We start from the raw sequence: 25607 nt of genomic DNA, 5'->3' as shown, positions 1-25607 counted from the left end.
CGCCGCACAACCTTCAACAATGAGCAAAGCTAATGCAGCATAGTCAGCTATAAAAGGTCTCAAATGACAATGTGAAACAATTCAAAGGAGAAAAATAACAGGCTTATTTATGTACAAAAAATAAAGAAAAAACGAATATGTAACACATAAACAAACGACAACCACTGAATTACAGGCTCCTTATATCATGTTCTCAGATATCATCTCCCAATTAAAAAAAATCACGAAAAATTGAACCTATTATGTGTTGCTCTCCTAGCTATAAAATGTATCCAAAATCAAAGATGTGGAACATATTCTATCATAATCATTTGGTAACTAATGCAATTAGTGTCTCTTCCATGCCTGTCTTGAACATAAAAACTAAACTAAATATAAAATAAACAATACTCCTAATGCTCCGGTTGGTTGTCATCGTGCAACACAGTTAATAACACATATAGGAAAATCATAGAACTACATTTATCATAAAACACTGTCAAACATCCAAACATACTATCCACACTCATCTGTGTCCACACTTGTATATATACAAAAAAATATTTCTCAGTCATGTCCTGTTTTTGAATTTGTTTGTTAGCTTTTTGGTCATGAATGTTTGTCTCTAATATTTAATTAACTGTGCATTTGTATTCAGATATCGCAGATCAAATTTATTCGTTCATTGTTTAATCATACGTTTTTTGATTGAGTTAAGTCTGCCAATTGATATTTTATCGTATGTTTTTCTTTGTTGTGATGTTATGCTATTGTTTCAGAAAAAGGGAGAAGGTTTGGATCCATTAAAACGTTTAATCCCGCTGCAAATGTTTGCACCTGTCCTAAGTCAGGAATCTGATGTACAGTAGTTGTCGTTTGTTTATGTAATATATACGTGTTTCTCGTTTCTCGTTTTGTTTATATAGATTAGACCGTTGGTTTTCCCGTTTGAATGGTTTTACACTAGTAATTTTGGGGCCCTTTATAGCTTGTTGTTCGGTTTGAGCTAAGGCTCCGTGTTGAAGGCCGTACTTTAACCTATAATGGTTTACTTTTTAAATTGTTATTTGTATGGAGAGTTGTCTCATTGGCACTCACACCACATCTTCCTATATCTATCTAAAATCTTATTTAGCATAAAAATCGTATCCATTTGTAATGCAGTATAAGAGAAATTTCTTTGCGTATGTAACCCACTTTCTCGCGTCCCAATAAATAAGTCGGATATTTTTAGTCAATTGTCCTTCAAGGTTAAAAAATAAGTACGGGTACCATCAAACAAAAATCTTATCATTATCAATATCCATACATTTTTGTAATTAATACATAATCTTTAACCTTTAAATATCATATGAATACCTTATTAAATTTAAATCAAATGATTAAAAATCAATATATAAATTTATTTAAATATAAATATCAAAACGAACACGCTTTATCAATTGATACTAATGTCTTTCAATAAACAATGAATGTCATTTAAATCCATTTCTCAAATACGAAACTAACGGAGCATATCTTTAAATAACTTACCCAGGGTATACAATAGATTTGTCCTAATGTTTTGGAAACACCTCGAGAAAATACACATAGCTACACTAAATGAAAATTAAAATGTGGGATTTAAAAGAACCATGTGATAAAAATAATGGAATATTTTGAATTCAAGGTACGTAATTTATTTATTTAGAATATTTTTTTATCCTTCATTCCTATCGATGCCACCGTGGGGATCATGCCACATGAACTGTGAACTATGTTCTGAAATGATATGTTATGTTTACAGTTATCGCAGAGTTATTTGTATTAAATAGTTCCAGATACTGACCTTCGAAAGAAATAAAAATTATATATTATATATCAAAAGTTTTTTTTAATTGGGAGCATATTCATAATGTTGGGAACAACCTCTAAAATGAGGGGTAAATATCCCTTTTATGAGGTGTATATTTCAACTTAAGGACAAGTGATAAAAAATATTTTTTTGTAAAAACCACTTTTAAGTACTGATGGTCAAATATATATCATTTGAAGAAACTTTCCGAAAGAACTATACATCTACCTGGTATTATATGGTCAAAACAGTCCAAGATTGTTGTTATATTCCTTGACTTATATCTTTTTTATTATTAAAAATAAGTGAACCCCTCTTTTAGAAAAGATGTTCTAAATATAATATTTTTCTCACTTTTTTTCTATTTTTGATTTTTACAATAGTAAAATGACCCCTGGTCTCCGGAACAGTTCCTCATTTAAGGAATATCCCTCATTTTGGAGGTAGTTTACCAACCTGTGCAGAAAAAAAATTAGTAAATCAAACTTGGGCTACCTTGAAATATTTACCGATTAACAAATTAACTAAAACGACAAATATAATTAAGTTGCGCTCGGAAATATTAAGATGTGGTATGATTGTCAATGAAACAACTCCCCATCCAAGTCACAATTTGTAAAAAGTAAACCACCATAAGTCAAGTACAGCCTTCAACACGGGTCTTATCTCAAAGACGGATAGGGGAGTAGGTGGGAAAAACTTGGTTGGATTATATGGGGAATCACTGAAGCGTGACTGGAGCCCCCCTTTTTTTTAAGGTCAGTAAGCGCCCCCGCCCCCCCCCCCCCCCCCCCCCTTATGAAAAGTTCTGGATCCGCCACTGAATCTATAAAAACGGGAAACACTTATAAACCACATCAACAAACAACGATGAACTGGAAACAAATCTTTTCAAACCAGTTTTCATAAAAACATTCAAATATCGCTGGTTAATGGCAAACAAGTAAGATTTAATGTTTATTGGCAATTTTTGTTTTTCGTTAAGATCAGGAGAGGATTATCCATCGTGATATATCCAAAGGCCTAAAGCAAGAACCACCTTTTGTCTGTACTTTTTAGAAAATACAAGTCACGTCTACGTTTAGTCTCGTGAGAGTGTACAAATTCTGAATGGTAGTCGAGATATCATGTTTTCACTTATTTAAAATTTCCTGACCAGGGATAAAAAATAATACAACCTTCAACGTAAAAAGATATTGGGGGCAATGAACATCGAAATTCAATTTTCTTAACATATGATAGTGTTAAAAATGTTTAGACGCAGAGATATTTAGCTTGAAATATTAAATAGACCCTTGTTTATTGGTGTAGATCGTATTAGTTAGGCTGGTCCTCTCCCTTGTAACAAACATGTATCTCATAGCCACAGAGAACCAGTCTACGTATTGATTATCTCTAAATTGGATATTATTTAGTCCGTTGGGTTAAAATTTATGTTTAAAATTTTTAAGTTTAGAAATTTCTAACTACATTTGGTTTACAGAATAGATGATAATGGGCAAAAAATATAAAGAATAGAAAATTATGCAAGCTACAAATTAACAAATTAATTAAAACGACAAAAACATCTCTTTAGTTCCGCTCGGAAATTAGTTTGGTGTACTTGTGTGTCCGATATTACTACCATATCTATACGTTTTTTTGTTTTCATATTCTGTTTTTCGTTACATTCGTCACGTCCCTTCTATGACATCGTCCCTACTATGACATCGTAGTATAGTGTCAGTGGTCAACTTTTCGTCTGTCAACCAAGACTTTCTAGTTGCAGTCTTAATGTTGTTTTTTTTTGTTTTTGTTTTTTTGGTTTCATCGCAAATATGGACATTGCAAAAAGTTATTTATGAAAAGCATAGTCTCATAGTATTGCTGGTCATTATCCCATATGCAAATGACAAGACATAAGGCCACATTTAAAAAAAATTCTGTTTCCCCTCCCCCGGGTCTACCCTTTGTAAACAGACCAGGAAGGCAGGTTCTTTTTTTTTTTTTTTTTTTAACTGGATGTGATTGTCATAGCATGGTCACATGAATGGTTTGACTTGTCCAGTCCAGGCCACTTATCAGTTGTTTGTGCTCAATTTGAGTGTATTTATTTAGATTATCAATCCTTCTGCTTTCAAGCACTTATTTTTGACCCGGGTGGGGGGAGGGGAAACAAACATATTTTTAATTTTGGCCTAATATTGAGTGTATTTTTAAAAGGTATTACCTGGACAATTAACAAATTTAACTTAAACCAACGTTCGGAATTTTTGCTCCTCAAATTCATATTTTTTTTTGCCATTTACTTTTTTATTCGAGCGTCACTGGTGAGTATATTGTAGACATACAGATTAAGCCTTGTATCTTTTATGGGTTCATTATTGTTTATACCCGTCTTTTCATGTAAAACATTTGAACTCCAATATATTATTAAAGATCATTAAAGTGGATTTTAGATTGAACTTTGATAATTAAAGGTCAGAGTGTCATAACCCCAAATACTTACCTTGTGTTCTTATGCCATAGTTCGTAATGTGTAGATAGATTCAAATGTAATCTCCGTTTAATTTATAAACAAATTCTAAAAACGATTAAAAGCTTGACCTATTGTACAGACAACTGTCGGCTAGTTTGTTTGTTGTATTAATGTCCCATTGACGAATTTAATATGAACCCCCAATGGCGGATCCAGGGGGGGGGGGTCGGGTTGGAACCCCCCTTTTTTTTGGACGATCAATTCATTTGAATGGGCAGAGGCGGATTTAGGCGGTGCCCAGGGAGCCCGGGTTGCTTATATAGGGAATCACTGAAGCGTGACTGGAGCGTCCCCCCCCCCCCCTTAGGCAGTCAGTGTCCCCCCACTTATGAAAATTTCTAGATCCGCCAGTGATGGGGACATATAATTGGAAACCCCCCCCCCCCTTTTGTCGTCGGTTGGGAACCTTTTTAACATGGCTGGATCCGCCCCTGACCCGATTATCTCCTTTTATTTTTATTATTTAACATTGGCCAGGCGCGTAGCTCCCTATACGCCAACACGCAGTTGCGTGCACATCAATTCGGCATGCAAAAAAAAAATGGCAAAATAAAATTTATAAATTCAATGTTTGAAGGAAACACATATATGTAATCGCTTTTTTAAATGATGTAATGTCATTAAATAGGGGCATTTGGTTTCAAAATCAAAGTTTTATTGGAGATGAAAAGACAAACAGTAACTTGCATCTATTACAAGATTTGAATTTGTTATACTCTAGTAGTTTCGGGGCACATTTTACAGAGTACGGTTTCACTGTTTGGACTGCGATGTACCAATTGACATTAGATTTATCATTACCCTTCGATATCGTTGAAAGTATGCCAGGGCGATGTGTTCGACAGACTACCAGAGCCAAACCCCCCAGCAAACTCGCTAAAACAGTATTGGAAAGTCTCATTATATTTTGCGTTCATAGACCACATGATAATGGAACTGGAGTCGCGTCTGATATCATCAGGAAATCGCTTCTATGCGCATTATCTGCTTCCTTGTGTTGTCGGTAATATAACAAACGAACAAATCTGCATTGTTTGAGACATACGAAACTGGCCTGGCATATAATTTGTCAAATGCAATCGGGAGGTCGCTCGATGGCGAACACGAGTGCTACCGCGGAGGGATCGTTCAGTGTACTACATCTTTGAAAACATATGTATGATTAACCATGAACAACTACAGCTAGGTTATTATCGCTAGTATTACTGCATTAAATTCATCGGGATTTCAGTGTGAATATTGACAAAGTAACAGAGACGTTCCCGAAAAGCAGATTTTGGACAATTTTGAGTAAATTCTGTATCACAAAAATGTGTTGCTTAAATATTCAATTAATCATGCTTTACTCTATTCAGAAGTCAAGATTTCTAAATAGTTTTGCATTCATGAATTGTTTATAAGTCCTATGTACATCACAACATGTAGCTCCTCTTTTAACCGTTCAATTACCGAAAACCGAATTTTTTCGGTAGTTGCTTGCAGATCGTTTCTTTCTAGCTACGCCCCTGTTGGCGGATCCACGATCTCATCCTTTAATTAATTAAATTATGTTGGAACCCTCCCCCCCCCCTTTTACATGCTTAATTATGTGAACGTTTATTTGCGTTCCGGAGGTTAAAATTCCCATTTTAAAAATGACTGGATCCTCGTCTGCTATACTCACTAATACATGTAATATATACCCTAACATTAACCCTAACCATTACACTCACCCTTACCCTACCCTACCCTACCCCTACCCCTACCCCTACCCCTACCCTACCCCTACCCCTACCCTAACCTAATCCTCACCCGAACCCTTATCCTTACCCTGATCCTTACCCTTGCCCTATATCAATCTGTATCGGAATTTAGATCTAGAATTATATAATAACTTAATTGAATAATTGATAGATATAAATATTGATTACAATAGAGGTTACCTGTAGAACAATTCTATTGATCTACGTCACCATCACAACACTGCAAACTCTTATGTATATGTTACATCAATAGTTATGGCGGTTATTCTGAAGGTAAGTTCAGAAAGAATGTGTTCATTGTGGTTTAATATGTTTATGGTGTATGTCCTTTACCATGTATATCTTATTGATAGAGTAGGAAAATGTCGACGTCTTGTTTAACAGTGTGTTGTCATTACGTTTTTGGTATTGTCGTTGTCCCATTATGTCTATGCCATACATATACTTTTCTAGTCATGGCAGTCATCATTGTAAACACAATACCACACTACATCCTATTTGGATGCAAAAAATCATCACACACCATAGGCAGATCCAGGAAACCAGCCCCCTTTTTTGGTGGGGAAAATTTGGTTGATTATATAGGAAATCACTGAAACATGACGGGAGACCCCCCCCCCTTTTTTTTATACGCCCGTCAAAATTTTGACGGGACATATTATGGTAACAAATGTCCGGTGTCCGTCCGTCTGTCTGTCCGTCCGTCTGTCTGTCCGGCGTAAACATGTCGCACCGTAACTTGAGAACGACTTATCTAAATTTCATGAAACTTAATATAGTTGTTTTTTATGATGGTAAAATGATCTGTATACTTTTTGGTGAAAACAAGATTTAAACTTTTTGAGTTACGGCACTTTGTAACTAAAACAGGGGTGTGTTTTTTTCACATGTCGCGCCGTATCTCAAAAACGATTCTTGATTATTGCTTAAAACTTTACACACTTCTTAGTTATATTAATCTTAATAGCTGTATACTTTTTGGTGATGATTCAAAATTTCATTTTTGAGTTATTGAGTATTTTGTAAAAAAGGGGGAGGGGTTTTTTACATGTCGCGCCGTATCTCAAAAACAATTTATGATTATTGCTTTAACCTTAACACACTTCTTTGTTATAATAATCTTAATATCTGTATACTTTTTGGTGATGATTCAAAATTTCATTTTTGAGTTATTGAGTATTTTGTAAAAAAGGGGGAGGGGTTTTTTACATGTCGCGCCGTATCTCAAAAACGATTTATGAGTATTGCTTAAAACTTTACACACCTCTTTGTTATATTAATCTTAAGATCTGTATACTTTTTGGTGATGATTCAAAATTTTATTTTTGAGTTATTGAGTATTTTGTAAAAAAGGGGGAGGTTTTTTTTACATGTCTTGCCGTATCTCAAAAACGATTTATGATTATTGCTTAAAACTTTACACACTTCTTTGTTATATTAATTTTAAGATCTGTATACTTTTTGGTGATGATTCAAAATTTCATTTTTGAGTTATTGAGTATTTTGAGAAAGGGGGAGGGTTTTTTTACATGTCGTGCCGTATCTCAAAAACGATTTATGATTATTGCTTAAAACTTTACACACTTCTTTGTTATATTAGTCTAAAGATCTGTATACTTTTTGGTGATGACTCAAAATTTTATTTTTGAGTTATTGAGTATTTTGTAAAAAAGGGGAGGGTTTTTTTTACATGTCGCGCAGTATCTCAAAAAAAATTTATGATTATTGCTTGAAACTGTACACACTTCTTTGTTATATTAATTTAAAGATCTGTATACTTTTTGGTTTGATTCAAAATTTTATTTGAGTGATATTTGAAAAAAAGGGGGGGTTTCACATGTCCCGCCGTGTCTCAAAAACAATAAATGGTTATTGCTTAAAACTTTCTCAGAAACTATTTTTGATTATTGCATAAAACTTCCACACAAGACGTCGGGCGTATCATGCTCTCATGGCGCAGCTATTTATTTTAGTCAGTCACCCCCCCCCCCCTTTTTCTATGAAAAGTTATGGATCCGCCATTGTACACCCCCTTTTACGCAAGGCATCATAACCAAATACACAGATACTTGGGGACAAGAAAATTGTTTTGATTCTCCACTTTTGTATATGATGTTCAGTGACCGTTGTTAGTAATAAACTAGAAAATTTTGTTGATAGTAAACACATACTTATTAAGAAATATGTTAATTCTAGTATATATATATATGTAAAGCCTAACATAGAAAACTATAAAAACAAATAATGAAATAAAAACAAAACAAAAAATAACGGTTTTTAGAGAAAAAAAAAGGGGAGGGCGAAAAAAAATGTACTGTAGCCAATTACCTGTAGTTTGTAGTCCATGTCATTAGCTTATGATATATACAGCGTTTGAAATACCATCGAGGTTCACCATGTAACAAAAGTTCGGCATAAAACAAAAGTTGCTATCAAGTGTATTACATAATTACAAGGTTACTGTGATATCAGCGGCTGTGCTAAACAAGCATTCTGTAGTTTAATATGAATAGTTCTATTTGTCAATGATATGTCCGCTCCATGTAAATGTATCTGATTATTTCGCGTCATATTATGTAATTGTAGGATGGGATGTGGATCAAGTAGTGATGCTCCAGAAGGTCCTAGGACCGTTGTAGTTTTCGGGGCAACTGGCCTACTGGGAAGCTCTGTAGCGCGGGCGCTACTCGAGGACCCATTTAGATTTAAAGTAAAATGTGTAACTAGAAGATCATCCAGTGATAAAGCCAGAAAGTTGGCTGAATTAGGTTTGTTCAATTTTATACTTTGTTTGATAGTAAACATTAACTCGAACTACTATAAGTCGAACACTTTCTTCCGTTGACCTTTACCATGAATACAGTCACTGCAAGGGGGAGGAACATCGGAATTTAGGGGCGATGAACATCGGAGTTCAGGGGCGATGAACAATGAACAATGAACAAAACTCATATCGTATGCATTCCTATTACACCAACAATATGTATCCTCTGATATTACTTAACTATTATATGGTTATTACATACTCACCAATCTTACAGTAGAATAAAGTTGGTAGTAATGAACTCGTGTTTACTATTAATTGAATATAAAAACTGTACTTGTAAACACCTTGTAACAATCAACAGATTGCTTCATCTTGAAAATGATTGGGAAACTTACAAGAAATATATATATATAACATGATTCTATTTCATTAGTTCCATTTATCTAATAAACTATCAGATATGAAGAATAAAAATACACGTGATTATAACATCAACAAGGGGACATCTACAGTGATCAATAGTCTTCAACAATAGACGCTTTGTTCATATTTTTATACTTTACAAAGCTATCATATGTAAAACAGTTTTAGCAAAATCTAAAATTTTAAGAGTTGAAATCCACATATTAGGGGATTTATAACTACATAGATATAAAAAGATGCGGTATGAATGCCAATGAGACAACTCTCCATCCAAGTCACAATTTGTAAAGAAAAAACCCATTATAGGCCAAAGTACGGTTTTCAACATGGAGTCTTGGCTCACACCGAACAGCAAGCTATAAAGGGCCCCAAAAATGATTAGTGTAAAATCATTCAAACGGGAAAACCAACGGTTAAATCTATATAAAAAACGAGAAACACCTATGAACTACATCAACAAACGGCAACTACTGAACATCAGATTCCTGATTTAGGACAGGTGCAAACAAATGGAGCGGGTTTAAATAGGTTTTGCATGCATGATTTTTTTATTTGCAGGTGCTATAATAGTTACAGCAGATTTAGATGACCCTAAAAGTTTAGAGAGGGCCGTAGATGGAGCAGATACTATGTTCCTAACTACTCATTACTGGGAGGATAAAAATAAAGAAAAAGAAGTCATCAGAGTATGTATGAGGCTCTGGAAGGGATTTACAGTATAGAGATTTTACAGAAAAATAGCCCAAGTAAAGAAAAAAGAATAAATTGGCAAACAAATGTGTATAGAGTAAAATAGGCAAAAAAAAAGAATTAAATGATAGATTAAATTCCACGACATGACAATGGTCTACTGAAAAGTATAACAAACAATTCCATAACTTGATAGGGGGTCTCATTGGGGGATTCTGATCCCGGATACCGCTTACTGTTTGGTCAGATTCCCGTATCCCGCTTACACTATGTACGTAAGCAATTCTCATTTTTTTGTCATTCCCCGTGTCCCGCTAGACTTCATTTCCCATTTTCACGGCACAATAATTTGACTTTCATGTGTCACGCTTACAAAAAATCGACAATCCCGCGTCACGCTTAGACCCCAATGAGACCCTCTTGATAATGACCTATCTTAAGAATAGATTAATAGATTAGTATCTGCAATTTCAAAACATTTATATAAAAATCTGAATTTTAGGGATTGAATGCTATTGATGCTGCTGTCCATGCCAACATCAGACATCTTGTATTCAATGGATCTGAACTGGTAAAGAAATACGTAGGCAGAGAGTGTGCTCATTTAGATTCCAAAGCCGGGATCGAGGAATACATCCGGGAAGTTGGTATGGATTTAAATATGTCACACGATTAATAGCTGGATGTTTTCATTGGCTTAATTTGTTTTATTGAGTCAGCGATCTAAATGCATGCACTTTGAATGATGCTTTTGCTTTTTTTAAACTTAAATACGGCTGAATTATTGGATTTACATATTTCGAACATCAAATTATTGTCTTGTAAAAATCACACGTCGATTTTATATTTGCCACATCATAATCATTAATTGTATATTTAATCGGTATTGGATGTACTGAAGATGATTTTTAACATAATTCCTCGGCAAATTAATGATTTTAGACATCCCACTTTCTGGGGTCGCTGGCTTATAATTGATCAAATTATTAGTTGCTGGTTCGATTCGTCGCCGCTGTATATCTAATAGTAATAATTGTGTAACTAGACGGAGCCTTGCAAATAACTCGGCTTTCTAACTTGCTTTGTACAATTCCTGTTCCTGCCATATAATTGAATAACGAAAGAATCCAACTCAAATGCAGCACGACACCATTCTAACAATGTGTTTATAGATTATGAACGATGGGTATAAAGGGATATATTTGACATTTCCATTCATCTTCAGGTCATGAGTTCGTTAAACAAAATTGTACAAACGAAGAGGACAGACCCGGGTAAAACACTGTGTCTAAACCACACCGGCAGAATTTGATCGGACTCGATGGTATCTAACATCCGGCACAATGACGGAACATCAATAGACAGAAGAAAGATAGGTTTCTCCTTATTTTCTTATTTTTTTAATGACATCGAAGAATATATATACGTAAACAACTATTTTCTATTGTGATATGCAATATTTTCTACAACCGTTCTATATTAACGGAGAAATAAGTCAAAATGCATGTCAAAATGACGAATTGAGTGAACCTTGCCTCGAAATTGTTTAATTTCTCTTTAAATTGTTCACTTTGTACGGAAAGAAAGGTACGGGAAGATAGATACTGACACAGAGATTGCAAAACTAGTCATTATGAGCATCTCAATACTTGTATTTATGTGTATGGAACGAAAGAAATAGGTCATGTCAAATAAAAATACACCGGTTTCGTCATTGTTGTTTACTACACAACACCCGGTTTCGTCTAAATATATCACCCGGTTTTTTATATTTTTTTAAAACCAACAATTAATGAAAAGCAACGTTAACACGGATCTGAACATTGTCTTTCGAAAGAAATTAAATATATATATGTATTATAAAGTAAACTTGGCGTGTTTACATTTATTTACATAGGTAATTATAGTACTACACATTTTCCTAATGAAAGTCGTATCCGTTATTTCACTGATCTTCAAACTAATTTTAAATGGAATATAAATACTCAATAGCAAACACTGATATCTAATTATTTTTTTAACATTAACATTATGATATTTTTTTATATAGGTTTTGAGATACATTTTTACATCGCAGTATGTGACCCCCCCCCCCCCCCCCTTTTTTTTTTTTACAAAGAAAACCTAATTAACGCTTAAAAAACAAAATTTAAAACATCACCATAAAGTATGCAGAAGTTAAGATTTATATTACTAAGAAGTGTGTAAAGTTTGATGCAATAATGATAAATCATTTTGAGATATGGCGCGACATGTTAACAAAAAACACACTCCTGTTTTACTTACAAAGTTCTGTAACTCAAAAAGATTTAATTTGATTTTCACTAAAAGGTTTACAAATCGTTTGACCATTTCAAGAAATAACTTTGTTAAGTTTCATGAAAACTAGATAAGCTCAAGTTACGGTGCGACATGTTTACGCTGGACATAAAGATAGACGGATAGCTAGACGGACGGACCGAATGACTGATAGATAGAGGAACGGACGGATGGAAGGACGGACGGACAGACGGGTGTATACAATAATACGTCCTGTCAAAATTGGGACGGGCGTGTAAAAACGCAAAGAAATGAAAAAAACCTCGTAATTAAAGGTCAATAAGTTTTATTAGGATATCGGCCAAGTCGATTTATTTGTATATTTGTCTGCCTTATCATTTTCCTACATAACTTTTATATATATTTGAGAAAAATGTATAGAAATCGATAAAAAGAACTTGATATTCGGCATTTATTATAATAAACATAATCCAACTCACATAATCCGATTTCCCGGGTGTCCCTGTTTTCTCATTTCTTACAATATTTTAATTCGGTATACACTTTATAAGATAAGTGGCGAATCTAGATGACGTATAGGTTGCACGCCCCGACCCCACCTTCGGTTGCCAAAACTATATTGATTCCTGTATTTAACGATTTTGTAAAGCAAAAAATAATCAAAATATTGTTCGACTCGCTACGCTCGGCGGTATGTAAAGGTTGTTCGAAATACGCCCACTTTGAAATAAACTGAATCCGTCTGTCCGTATATATTGTCAAAATATATTGACCAACGTCAGTGTACGATCATCATAACACAATGGCGACAGTACAGACTCGGTTTTTTTAATAATGTTAACAAAATAATTATTATTGAATTTTATCGATGACCTGAGACTATTATACTAATTTGTACATAGCAGTATAGTTACAATTAGTGATAAATAAATTTTATTTAAATGCATGGTAGTTGTAATCCTACATTCATTTTCTATGTCGATTATGCATGCATATACATTTGTCTTATTATCAACGTTTATCCTTAAGAAGATTTATTTTTAACGATGGCAGAAAAGATTACATACATGGAATGATTAGATTACTTATAAAGGTGTCCATTCTTTTGTGCGAGAAAATCACATATCAATTGTGTGTTTCGATTTTTAAGACCGTAAACTTTAATTTCAAGTTTAAACATGTTCAACATATTTTCCCATAACTCATATAGAAAACGCATATTTAGAGAGCTTTAATCGCAATATGCTGTTAAAAAAGTTCGGAATGCAAAGTAAAATTAAAGTATTTGTGTTCTATAAGAGTAGGAATTTGCTTATTATTTATTTGAATCTGAGACTCATATAAATAATAAGCCGCTGTCCGGTGAACGAACTTGTTTTCGAACGACCCACAAAACTCATTTTGAACGCTGAAGTTAAACAATCAATTATAATGTAATGCGATTATGATTTTTTTTATTTGACCAAACCGGGTTATGCATTTTGAAATCTACGACGAAACCGGGTTGTATACATTGACGAAACCGGCCAGTTCCATTTTGACATGACCCATTTCTTTCGTTCCATACACAGAGTTACAATTATTGAGATGCTCATAATAACTAAATTTGCAATCTCCGTGTCAATATCTATCTTCCCGTACCTTTCTTTCCGTACAATGTGAACAACTTAAAGAGAAATTAAACAATTTCGAGGCAAGGTTCACTCAATTCGTCATTTTGACGTGCATTTTTACTTATTTTTCCATTAATATAGAACGGTTGTAGAAAATATTGCATATCACAATAGAAAATAGTTGTATGTGTATTTATATTCTTCGATATCATTAAAAAAAATAAGAAAATAAGGAGAAACCTAGCTTTCTTCTGTCTATTAATGTTCCGTCATTGTGCCGGATGTTAGATACCATCGAGTCCGAACAAATTTTGCCGGTGTGGTTTAGACAGTGTAAAAGGAGATCACTCTTAAAATCTGTAATGATATAATTTAAAAATCTAGGTTATTTAGAAGCTTAAAATATTTTTATGAAAAAGGCGGATAAACAAACATTCTAGAGATTTGAAAGAGTTATGTCATTTAAGCTAGGTCTGGTCCCCTTAAGTTACATTTCAAAATGTGCAAACTTTGAAAATTCATTTCTTTTACCTAAACAGCAAAAATAGTACCCGGTTTGTAACAAATGTTGGTGTTTTATATTTCAGGGATTCGAATTCACTGTTAAACTGTCAATCATAGGTAAAAATGGATTTTTTTTTTAAAGTGCACGCCATTGCTTTACTTTATTTATGTAAACTGTGAAGAAGTTAATAATTCTATTTGTTTACGTATTTGGGTAGTTATACCAATCTAGGAGTTATATTCTACATGTAGAAAAACTATTTCCCCCGAAAATATCAAATAAATGTACTAAATTAATCAAGGACGTCCATATTGGTATACTGAGACTTATCTATATAGGCTGAAAGAAATACAAACTGACCTGTGAATCTATCTTTTATGTTTTTTGTGTAAGGAAAAAGTGTTTTGGTATGTTTTAAACAATTCATTAAAAATGTGCTCAACAGAAATTTTGCTTGCTAAGCTTTCTTGTAACTTGTGTCATGTTTCATGATAAAAAGTTGCAAACATATTTGATAAGACTTTAAAATAAGGTATCAAAATGATGAACAATGTTTAACAATGAATTCGAATTCCTGTAAATGCATGATTTGAAATGGTATTTTCTGACTTAATCTCGGGTAGGATTTTAATTCAAAAACTGCAGTGATTAATCTTTACCAATAATATTAATCAATAACGCTGCTCATAACTAAACCACTGCCTGCATCACCCTAGCTAGGTCTTCGTTAAATCTTTTATTGATCTTCATTGCGCAAGCCTGCGTCTGTTTCACCCTTCCCAGATCATCGTTAAATTCCTTATTTTTTCCTGCATGTGCCTTTATCACTATGGGGTTGCGTTCAATATTGTAGCGGCTACATAGGGCTACGTAGATTTATGACTTTTGAACGTCTAGCTAGCCTAGCTGCTACATAGAAATAGTGATAGCAGATACTAGGCTCGCTACTCGTTCAGTAGATAAAAAAAACTATGCTATTGCACGCAACCCAGCAATTTTCGTTTAGCATTATAGCGGCTACGTAGTGCTACGTAGATTTGTGTCTACTGAACGAGTAGCTAGCCTAGATGCTATCAATATCTATGTAGCAGCTAGGCTAGCTAGACGTTCAATAGTCATAAATCTACGTAGCCCTATGTAGCCGCTACGATATTGAACGCATTGTTAAATCTCGGGAATGGTTTTTCCATGCATGCAACTGAATCCTTTCAGAATCCTTTGTTAAATCCTTTATTGATCAGTGACAGAAAAGTGATCATCGGTCAATATATCAACCTTGACCATAGAATCGAGACAATAGTGTATGTTTATGAGATGACCATGCTGATATGTTGTATGCAGTTCGCTATATTAGATGTTTTACTTCCTTAGCGTAATAACACACACAAAAAAATACATTGCTATAGGATGAGGCATTGTTAGGAGAGAGGGTGAGAAATTGCTGAAGGTTATCAGTAAGACGAGCCCATGAGCACTTAACTCAGTAAAATCTGGCTGTACTTATCCTTTCAAAACTGATGACTGTCTGAAGATGCATCAAGATAGTTCAATGTTATATCAACTGACCATATGATTCATCATTTTATTACAAAAAATTGAAAATTATCTAAATTTAACTTAATTTACTTACTCTATTTCGTCATGGAAACTGAAAAAAAAAATTATGTAGCAATTAAATTCCATCTGCATGCACACTGTTTGATTCGCCCTGGACTCATCTTTAAAATCCCAAGTGAGAACAGTGATTGCTAAAAGAGAGAAAGAGAGAGGACGGGAATAATCTATATATATAGGAGATAGGGCGAGGCATTGGTAGGAGAGATGGCCGGGTGGTCATTGTTAGGAAAGAGAGGGCTGAGAGAGATATTGCTAAAAGAATAAGTGCTTTTGTCGATATTATGGCTGATTGTGTTGCACTATAATCAAATTCTGAAATGATAGTTTAAGAACCAAGTATGAATAATTGAATATAAATATGTATTTTCAGGAAGTAGAGCTGGTAGAGCAGGTATATGAACCTCCCCCTCCACATACATGTTGTGTGAAACCTCTACTTGAATTTACCAAAAATTTAAAAAAAAATTACATCCTGTAATAAAACATCTTACTTTTGGTCTTTTCACGTTTGTTTATCAGTGCTTCAGCGTTTGTATAATTTTTGAAATTTGACCTTGAGCATCACTTAAAAGAAATTGGTTTTTCGAAATTCGCATCTGTTGCAATGACATTGGGACCGTTTTTGTTGTTATTTAGACTTATCAATTCGTGAATTAAAATATTAAATTGACTAAGGAATGTCGAATCCGATAACACCACTTCACATTGTTAGGAGTCATCTGTCTATCCATGGCTCAACTAGAGAGGACATGTACTGAGAAAAATGAATTTAAGTCGTATGATAATAAGATTGGCCTACTGTATTTAAATTCTTTGGTATTAAATGTAACATTAATGCAACAGGAGCAGACGACTTCCTGTCAAGTTTATAGGTCTCCAACCTCTGGTGTTTCTATTAATATATTTTGGGAAATATTTGGTAGAAAGAATAATCACCACAAGCACGTCATAAGAGATATGTTACTGGAATTCTAACAAAATAAATAAAATAATGAATAAAAAATCCTTATTTCAATTTAAAGCTATAATCTTGCTGAGAGTCCACAATTTTTTTATACCTTTTTTGTTAGGGGTGGAGTAGGGTAGAGGGCGGGGAATTTTATTAACGAATTCAATTAGAGGTATTTACATATAACAGTGTTCGTATTAGCTGCGGGACTGTAGCTCTTAGGTCCTTGTATTATTTTTTGACTATTTGCGGACCCCGCAAATAGTCACGTTAAGACCTAAGAGCTACATGATTGTACGGTTGCACAGCTATGTTCGTATATACAATGTGAACACTGTGAGTTCTTTATTGAGTGTACAATTGTTTGTGTAATACAACACCACCACTAAAATCATCCGTCTTGTCTTGTGTTTTGAATCAATTATTCGTGTAACTAGATATATCGTTTGTTGCAATTTAGTTTTAAAATCACTTGCAATTTCGTTTCAGGGAATGTGGTTTAAAAACACAATAATAACTTCACTGCAATAGCAAATGTTCTTGTTTTTCAAATAGTTAAATAGAGTTACAGGCCGTTGGAGGCCGCACTTTGACCTATAATGGTTTACTTTTATAAATTGTTATTTGGATGGAGAGTTGTCTCATTGACACCCACACCACATCTTCCTATATCTATTATCTCGCTTAGATCTAATGTAATTGAAATGGTCAGAACGAATATATATTGTCTCGAATCTTTAATAAATCTGCGTTTCAGCAGGACCATATATACTGTTCCCATATTTCAATCAATTTAATTTGTCTTTTGTTATTGCAGGAATCACGTATACAATCATACGACTTCCATTCTGGTACGAAAATTTCTTCACAATATTCAAGCCACATAAAATCAAACACGGAGTTTATGCCATAGGTAAGATATATTCTTATTATTATTTTACATGTCTTAGTTTTTTTCAGAAGAAAGAATTCAAAATAACCTAGCCCACATTTCATTTTGGATTCTTTTGTCATGATATGGACATATATTAAAGGTTAATCTCTGTTACTTACAAACAGTGGCGTAGCTAGGTCATTTTTACGTGTACGCCCGAACCTTGGCGAGGGGTCTGAGGACCCCAAACTGATCCATGTCAAACAATTTCTGGTAATGGATTAGATCTAGGGAGCGAGGCCCCCGGAAGCTAACGAGTTGTCGAGAATGAATACCATTCCTGTCATTAAAAACTCATCAGTAGCAACATACTTTACAACCTAAATGGTTTATTTGTTATGTTAAATTATTCATTTTGTTATTTGAAATATAATGGTCATTGGATTCAGAGATAATGTCAAAACCAGTAGTTTTTAAATATGTTTTAAAAGAGCTGTGAGGGTAGAGCAATCAACCAACAAAATCACCTTTCTATTTCCAAATTTCGTAAATGAATATTAATCTTCAGGTGCAATATTAGATATCGTAAAGGGTTCTGTGGAACCCTGTTTTTTTTTGTCAAGGATTCCTCCCGCAAAAAGTGAATCCATTTATCAGGCCATTACAGGATTTAAAAAAAATCCAACATTTTTTAAAGATATTTTTTCTTGATCTGGAGTACTAGTTTCGGCCCAAGTTTCATGACAATTTATGAAGATTGGTGCATTGATAATTTATAAAAAGCTATACAGTGAGTCTATCAGTATAATACTGAAAAATGAATAAACAAATAATTTACTTTCAAAACTTTGCTTGAACAGACAAAAATTGTATAAAATGCTTGAAATCTGCTGAAGTTTCATTTAATTCGATGACGTTTTAACAATGAATTTGTTGTGTAACTTTTTTTTAACCCCACACTATAACTTTTAGTACCCGTTAATTTTGTCTTAAAACACGGGAAAACTAACTTCAATATTATGCTCTCAGTCAGTTTACTCTTTTGACCATGAACAGTTTCTGTTCAACTTCCGGAAAATTTCACAGAGGTTTGACAAATTTATTATTATTTGAAAAATAAGTTTCTCAACATAGTAAACCTAGATATTGACGCCGCCGACGAAATTTAGGATCGCTATGTCGCGCTTTGGCGTCATAAATACAAATGTATGTCACAGGCTCTACAAAACTGTAAACCACAAAACGAATCTAAGGAGATAAAGGATTGCTTAAAACAAACGGGAAGGGAGTATAAAACTCACAGTAGCTCAGACTAGACAGAAAAGGAACAAATAAATGGTATGATACCATTTGACTGAAAGTAAATTTCGTCAATTTGATCCGCAATTACAAGCCAACGAAGAAAGAATTATAAAGCTGATGTGCCTCTAACAAGTTATTTTTATTTTCTTTAGATTAAAATATTTTTTTAACAAAATTCAAGTGTACGCCCGGGCGTTTTGACGTAAACGTAGCTACGCGCCTGACAAATCTTTTGTATTGTTTTTAATCCATACATTTGTTTTATATAGACATAGACCGCTGGGTTTCCTTTTCGAATTGTTTTACACTAGTCATTTTGTGTCCCTTTATAGCTTGCTGTGTCCCTTTATAGCTTGCTATTACCCTTTATAGCTTGCTGTTCGGAGTGAACCAAGGCTCCGTGTAGACGGCCGTACTTTGACCTATAATGGTTAACTTTTTATACATTGTAACTTGGATGGAGAGTTGTCTCGTTGACACTCTTATCACATCTTCATATTTATATCATACAATAGAGTGTCAACCCTGTGTTGAATAAGTAAAAGTTTTGACAATTGTATTTTTATGTCCTATGTATTGGCATTATGTTTTCAGGTCTGTGCGTCCGTCCGTCTGTCCCGCTTCAGGTTAAAGTTTTTGGTCGAGGTAGTTTTTGATGAAGTTGAAGTCCAATCAACTTGAAACTTAGTACACATGTTCCCCATGATATGATCTTTCTGCCAAATTAGAGATTTTCTCCCATTTTCACGGTCCATTGAACATAGAAAATGATAGTGCGGATGGATCATCTGTGTACTAGAGACACATTCTTGTTTTAAATATATATATATATATATATATATTATAGCTAAATAAACTGGTTTATTGGGATATCTACATTGGTCGTTGCTTGTAATTTCAGCATTGCCCTTAGAAGACAATGACATGGAAGCAATATCGGTCGAGGACGTCGGAGAATGTGTAGCTACAGTATTTAACAAGCCAAAATTATATGCTGGGAAAACCATCGGTTTAACTGCTGGGCGATTAACAATGAAAGCTGTTGTTGAAGGCTTTAATAAACAATTCTCAAACAGAAAATTTGAAGATCCAAAGGTAATGTACAGTTTTTGTGTGATTTTACAAGAAAAAAATAGATAATTAATCAGACAATGCTATTTATTGCACTTCCAGGTTAAAGTGGGTTGAGGGAATGTTGCTTTCTTATGGGTATTTGATAATTGTACTTCGTTGAAAATTTCCACCCATCGCTGTTAAAAATGAATCCTCACATATATATGTCATTGAGTTTTGATCATGGATATCTCATTGATATCATACATCTATCTCCTTTTTTGTATGCATCCGAGTTTTCATTTAGTCTTTAATGGCTTTTCTTAGTACATGTTAAAGGTAATGTACAGTTTTTGGATACGACAAAATGTTTTATATGTGATTTTACAAGAGATGGTTGGCTAATCTTCTTATGTTAATTATTTCATTGCCAAAACTATTCTCTAGGTAAGAGGTATCGATGAAGAAATTGTATACACACCTGGTTATAGGTGAATATACTTAAAATATCCGTTGTTTGTATTTGTCATTGAATTGAGATCCAGTTGACATGTACTCTACATCTCAATTAACATGATTAATGCAAACCTACTGACATAAAAAAATATACTACAGTGGATTATTGGATTTTTATGTTTACCTCGTGGATTGAGGGAATGTTGTACTTTTTGTGGATATTTGATTTATTGATTTTTCCAAGATATGGGTATAGAAAGTTTGTGATTCTAGTGAAAATGGAAAACTACAACAATCTTATTTGCACATCGAGTTTTCATTTTGTCTTCTATGACTTTTCTTGGTGCAACTGCTCTTTTCATTCCTTTCAAAATCTGTTTAAAAAATGAACTGACAGCTAGAGACAATGTACCAGTGATAATGCACGATGTCGATAGATAGTCATAAAATTGTGCACCTTCACCGTCCCCATCGCATTTAGCTGTATTTTTTACTTACTTCTATTATCATCTTTTTCAGATACGATGTAAAGATTTTGAAAGATTTCAATTCGTTGGAGCAAAAGATTTGGCGGCCATGTTTGATTTTTTCACATCAGATCATTGTGTGAGAGACTATAAATTAACAAAGAAATTAAATTCAGATATTCGATCGTTTGATAAATGGTTATACCACAGTAGGGAAATTATAGACGAAGAATTAAAGAAAGATTGATTTATACTTTATATGCAAATTTTACAAACATGCTTTGGAATTATAATCTTTAGTTGTTGTTATATAAAATCAAAAAAACAAAGTTTTATAAACGCTTGTCTGGTATTTATTCTAAACAGGGAAATAAAACTCTTTACTCTGACTGACAAGGTAGAAAAACAGGCTTTTGTCACATCATTTTTAGCATATTGTAATTTGGCCGCCATTTTTTATCCAGTAAATGTTTGTGTCTTTATAGATGACCTTAGTTTCTCCACATTAAAAATTGCAAATTATAATATAATACTAGTATTACGTAAAGATGTGTTTTTCCTAACATTAATGTTTTCGAAATAGATCTATACAATTAAGAACCAGATTGTGGACCTTTTGAAATTCAATTCAAAGCCATTTTTGACAAAATGTCCACCAGATATCCCATGCAAATATACTGTAATCTTTATTGATTTTTTCTTTTGTCATTGGATTGCTTCTTTCTTGACATTTCCTTTTTAATCCTTAATGTTTTACATTTCACTTTTATTTTAGAATACTTTTTTATTTTTTTTCTATTTTTATGCCCCATTTATGGCCATTATGTTTTCTGGTCTGTACGCCCGTTTGTCCGTCCGTTCGTTCGTCCGTCCATCTGTCTCGCTTCAGGTTAAAGTTTTTGATGAAGTTGAAGTCCAATCGACTTGAAACTTAGTACACCTGTTCCCTATGATATAATTTTTTTTAATTTTGATGCCAAATTAGAGATTACCCCATTTTCATGGTCCATTAAACATTGAAAAGGATAAGGCGGATTCATGTACTATGGACACATTCTTGTTTTTATATAATTTTAACTTACAATATTTAATTCCTTTTATATAAAATATATGTTTTGCATTTTAACATAGTATTATTCTTGAATTTTAAGAATTTTGAATATGTTGCATTATTGTAATATGATATTTATAGACGAACAGTATAAAAACTCTACTATGAAATAATAATGATGTGCATTTTATTTTGAAAATTTGACCAGTTTTGCATTTATTTTATCATTACTGTTATAATTTTTGTTTTCATATGCAACAATAAATTTGAGAAAATAAAATGTGTTAGAACGTCCCACCATTGTTACCACGGTTACTACTTAAAAATGAAGGAATAAATTAAACATTACTATACAAGACTAGTGGTGACCCAAGAGCGAATCAGCTGGTTTTGTGTTCAGTTCAGTCGAATGGAATAATTAAAACATTAATTTAATTTGCAAATAACATCTATATGGATCAAGCAAAATGATAAAATATTACACAGTAAAACACAACAGTTTTGTAATTCCAAGTTTAAACATGAAACAAAAACATACGTTATAGCAATCCTATATTTGCTTTCGTCTGCGTTTGAGGTGTCAACATTTAGGTTCAGTCCTTGGTTTAATATTTTACAAAGAAGCTTGTCTATGACCAAATTATTGTATCCAAAGCAAAATTTAGAATTATTTGTTATTCATTTTTTCGAATTTTACTGATAAATGGACATGTATCGCGCAGTTATTCATGTGCAGTCTCAGGTTACATTTTTTGTAGTCACCAATAACTTTGTCAAATTAAACCGTCATGGAATTTTATGAAATTTTGACAGAATCTTGTTTATTTTCAAAGCACAGTATCAAGAGCAAAATTTGAAAAAAATATTTATTTTTAACATGTTTAATATTTCCATATTTTAATGATAATTGAACTTAATTTATTTTACAATTAACAAGTAGATATACAGTCTTGGGTTAAAGTTATTACACATCAAATTCTATGTAAAACCTTCATAGAACTTTATGAAATTAATCACAACAGAAGCTTTCTTGTGATTAAGTGCAAAATTTGGTTCAAAATTTGAAAATATGTTTTCATTTTCAGTGTGTTTCGGATTACACTTTTACTTTTACATCAGGCGTCGTAGGCGAGAGACAGGGATTAACGGAACCCCTTACGAACTTTATAATATACCTTTTAATTGAAGTGAATCTCATGATCCCATTTCTAAAGATCTATTTACCCCGAATAAGACTAACCGAAATAACACTTATATCACCGGGTATGAATCTGCTTACCCTTTCGGAGCTTCTGCAATCACCTCCAGTTTTTGAAAAGGTTCGTGTTGCTCAGTCTTTGGTTTTCTATCTTTTGTTTTTGGTGAGGTTCGTGTTGCTCAGTCTTTGGTTTTCTATCTTTTGTTTTTGGTGAGGTTCGTGTAGCTCAGTCTTTGGTTTTCTATGTTGTGTTGTTGGTGAGGTTCGTGTTGCTCAGTCTTTGGTTTTCTGTGTTGTGTTTTGGTGAGGTTCGTGTTGCTCAGTCTTTAATTTTCTATGTTGTGTTTTGGTGAGGTTCGTGTTGCTCAGTCTTTGGTTTTCTGTGTTGTGTTTTGGTGAGGTTCGTGTTGCTCAGTCTTTAATTTTCTATGTTGTGTTTTGGTGAGGTTCGTGTTGCTCAGTCTTTGGTTTTCTGTGTTGTGTTTTGGTGAGGTTCGTGTTGCTCAGTCTTTGGTTTTCTGTGTTGTGTTGTGTTTTGGTGAGGTTCGTGTTGCTCAGTCTTTAATTTTCTATGTTGTGTTTTGGTGAGGTTCGTGTTGCTCAGTCTTTGGTTTTCTATCTTTTGTTTTTGGTGAGGTTCGTGTAGCTCAGTCTTTGGTTTTCTATGTTGTGTTGTTGGTGAGGTTCGTGTTGCTCAGTCTTTGGTTTTCTGTGTTGTGTTTTGGTGAGGTTCGTGTTGCTCAGTCTTTAATTTTCTATGTTGTGTTTTGGTGAGGTTCGTGTTGCTCAGTCTTTGGTTTTCTGTGTTGTGTTTTGGTGAGGTTCGTGTTGCTCAGTCTTTGGTTTTCTGTGTTGTGTTGTGTTTTGGTGAGGTTCGTGTTGCTCAGTCTTTAATTTTCTATGTTGTGTTTTGGTGAGGTTCGTGTTGCTCAGTCTTTGGTTTTCTGTGTTGTGTTTTGGTGAGGTTCGTGTTGCTCAGTCTTTAATTTTCTATGTTGTGTTTTGGTGAGGTTCGTGTTGCTCAGTCTTTGGTTTTCTGTGTTGTGTTTTGGTAAGGTTCGTGTTGCTCAGTCTTTAGTTTTCTATGGTGTATTTTGTGTACAGTTGTTTGTTTGATTTATCGGCTCGCTACCTGTCAAAATTCTAGTTGCAAATAGTTAATACATATTAACGACGGATATAAAATTCACACAAAGGAGAGTTTAGCTCTCACGACGGATATAAAATTCACACAAAGGAGAGTTTAGCTCTCACGACCCATTCGGCAATCCTCGGTAGAACCCGCTACTCTTCTTACGGAATCGGCCGAGTTGAGACGAATGCTCACGACCATGTTCAATCCCGCTATATTCTTTGTGTGACTATCCTATGTAACGAACCTGTGATATTTCACTGAGTTGTTACCAATGTTTGCTATCTGTCAAATTTGTCTTTTGTTCCAATTGTTTTTAGATTATAAATCAAACCGTTTGTTTTCTTTTCTTCATACCAGTACCATGTGTAGCCTATACTGTATGGATTTTACTCAATGTAGAAGGCTTTAATTACATGTGTAGTGTCCTTGTCTTCTTGACAATAATATATACATCATTTGTTTTAGCTCACCTGGCCCGAAAGGTCAAGTGAACCTTCATTTGGTGCCCGTCGTCCGTTATCGTCCGTCGTTAACTTTAACAAAATTATCTTCTATGAAACTATATATATCTTATTTGTAGATCTTGTCTTGCTGATCCTTATTGCTAATTCAATTCTTTTCTATCTATCTATTATAGTCTTTTCAAATATATTTTTGGACAAATACGCAAAAAAAGAATGATGGCTAAACCCATTATAAATGGACAATAACTCCAATAAGGGTTCGTCAGAAGATTTCAATACTTGACTCGTTGACTTCAAATAGAAAAAAGATCTACAAATAAGATATATATGGTTTAAATAGGACCCCGTATTGGAAGTTCTTTTTAATAACGATTGTTGTTATATTTTTAAATTAGGGAGGGGGTGAAGTATGTGAAAAACTATACATATTAGACATATAAAAACTTAAATAAGCAAAAATGTTCAGCAGGATTTTATCAACAAAGTGGGTATTTTTTACATGAATTCTTTTCTAGTCAACGAAGATGAAAGTCAGTCCCTCATCAATTTTGAACAGTAAAATACTAATATTTGACTTTCCTTTGTTAAAAATAATAAAAGTCTCTGTTGAAATATTTTGCCTCGAAAATAAGTAAGGTGAAATGATTATAAAACAAACTGTTCTATAAATATGGATGTATATGAGGGGCT

At 33.6% G+C, this 25607-nt stretch overlaps 1 protein-coding gene across 4 annotated transcripts; it reads left to right on the top strand.

The window, feature by feature from the left end:
* Nucleotides 1-1485: 1485 nt before the first annotated feature.
* Nucleotides 1486-22413, top strand: LOC139499099 (nmrA-like family domain-containing protein 1). 4 transcript variants are annotated; one of them, XM_071287784.1, is made up of 8 exons: nucleotides 1516-1648; nucleotides 8660-8841; nucleotides 9822-9949; nucleotides 10456-10600; nucleotides 16339-16359; nucleotides 17735-17830; nucleotides 19995-20188; nucleotides 21122-22413. In XM_071287784.1, exons 2-8 carry the CDS (start codon nucleotides 8661-8663, stop codon nucleotides 21314-21316), a joined length of 960 nt encoding a protein of 319 aa, XP_071143885.1. In that variant the 5' UTR covers nucleotides 1516-1648; nucleotide 8660; the 3' UTR covers nucleotides 21317-22413. The 4 variants fall into 4 exon arrangements, with proteins under 4 accessions (XP_071143887.1, XP_071143885.1, XP_071143888.1 ...); XM_071287785.1 differs by lacking the exon at nucleotides 1516-1648 and adding an exon at nucleotides 6276-6346; XM_071287786.1 differs by lacking the exon at nucleotides 16339-16359 and having other exon boundaries at nucleotides 1486-1648.
* The last annotated feature ends 3194 nt before the right edge of the window (nucleotides 22414-25607 follow it).

This window comes from Mytilus edulis, chromosome 12, assembly GCF_963676685.1.
Source record: "Mytilus edulis chromosome 12, xbMytEdul2.2, whole genome shotgun sequence".
Classification (NCBI taxonomy): Eukaryota; Metazoa; Mollusca; class Bivalvia; order Mytilida; family Mytilidae; genus Mytilus; species Mytilus edulis.
This window is presented reverse-complemented; position numbering and strand designations above follow the sequence as displayed.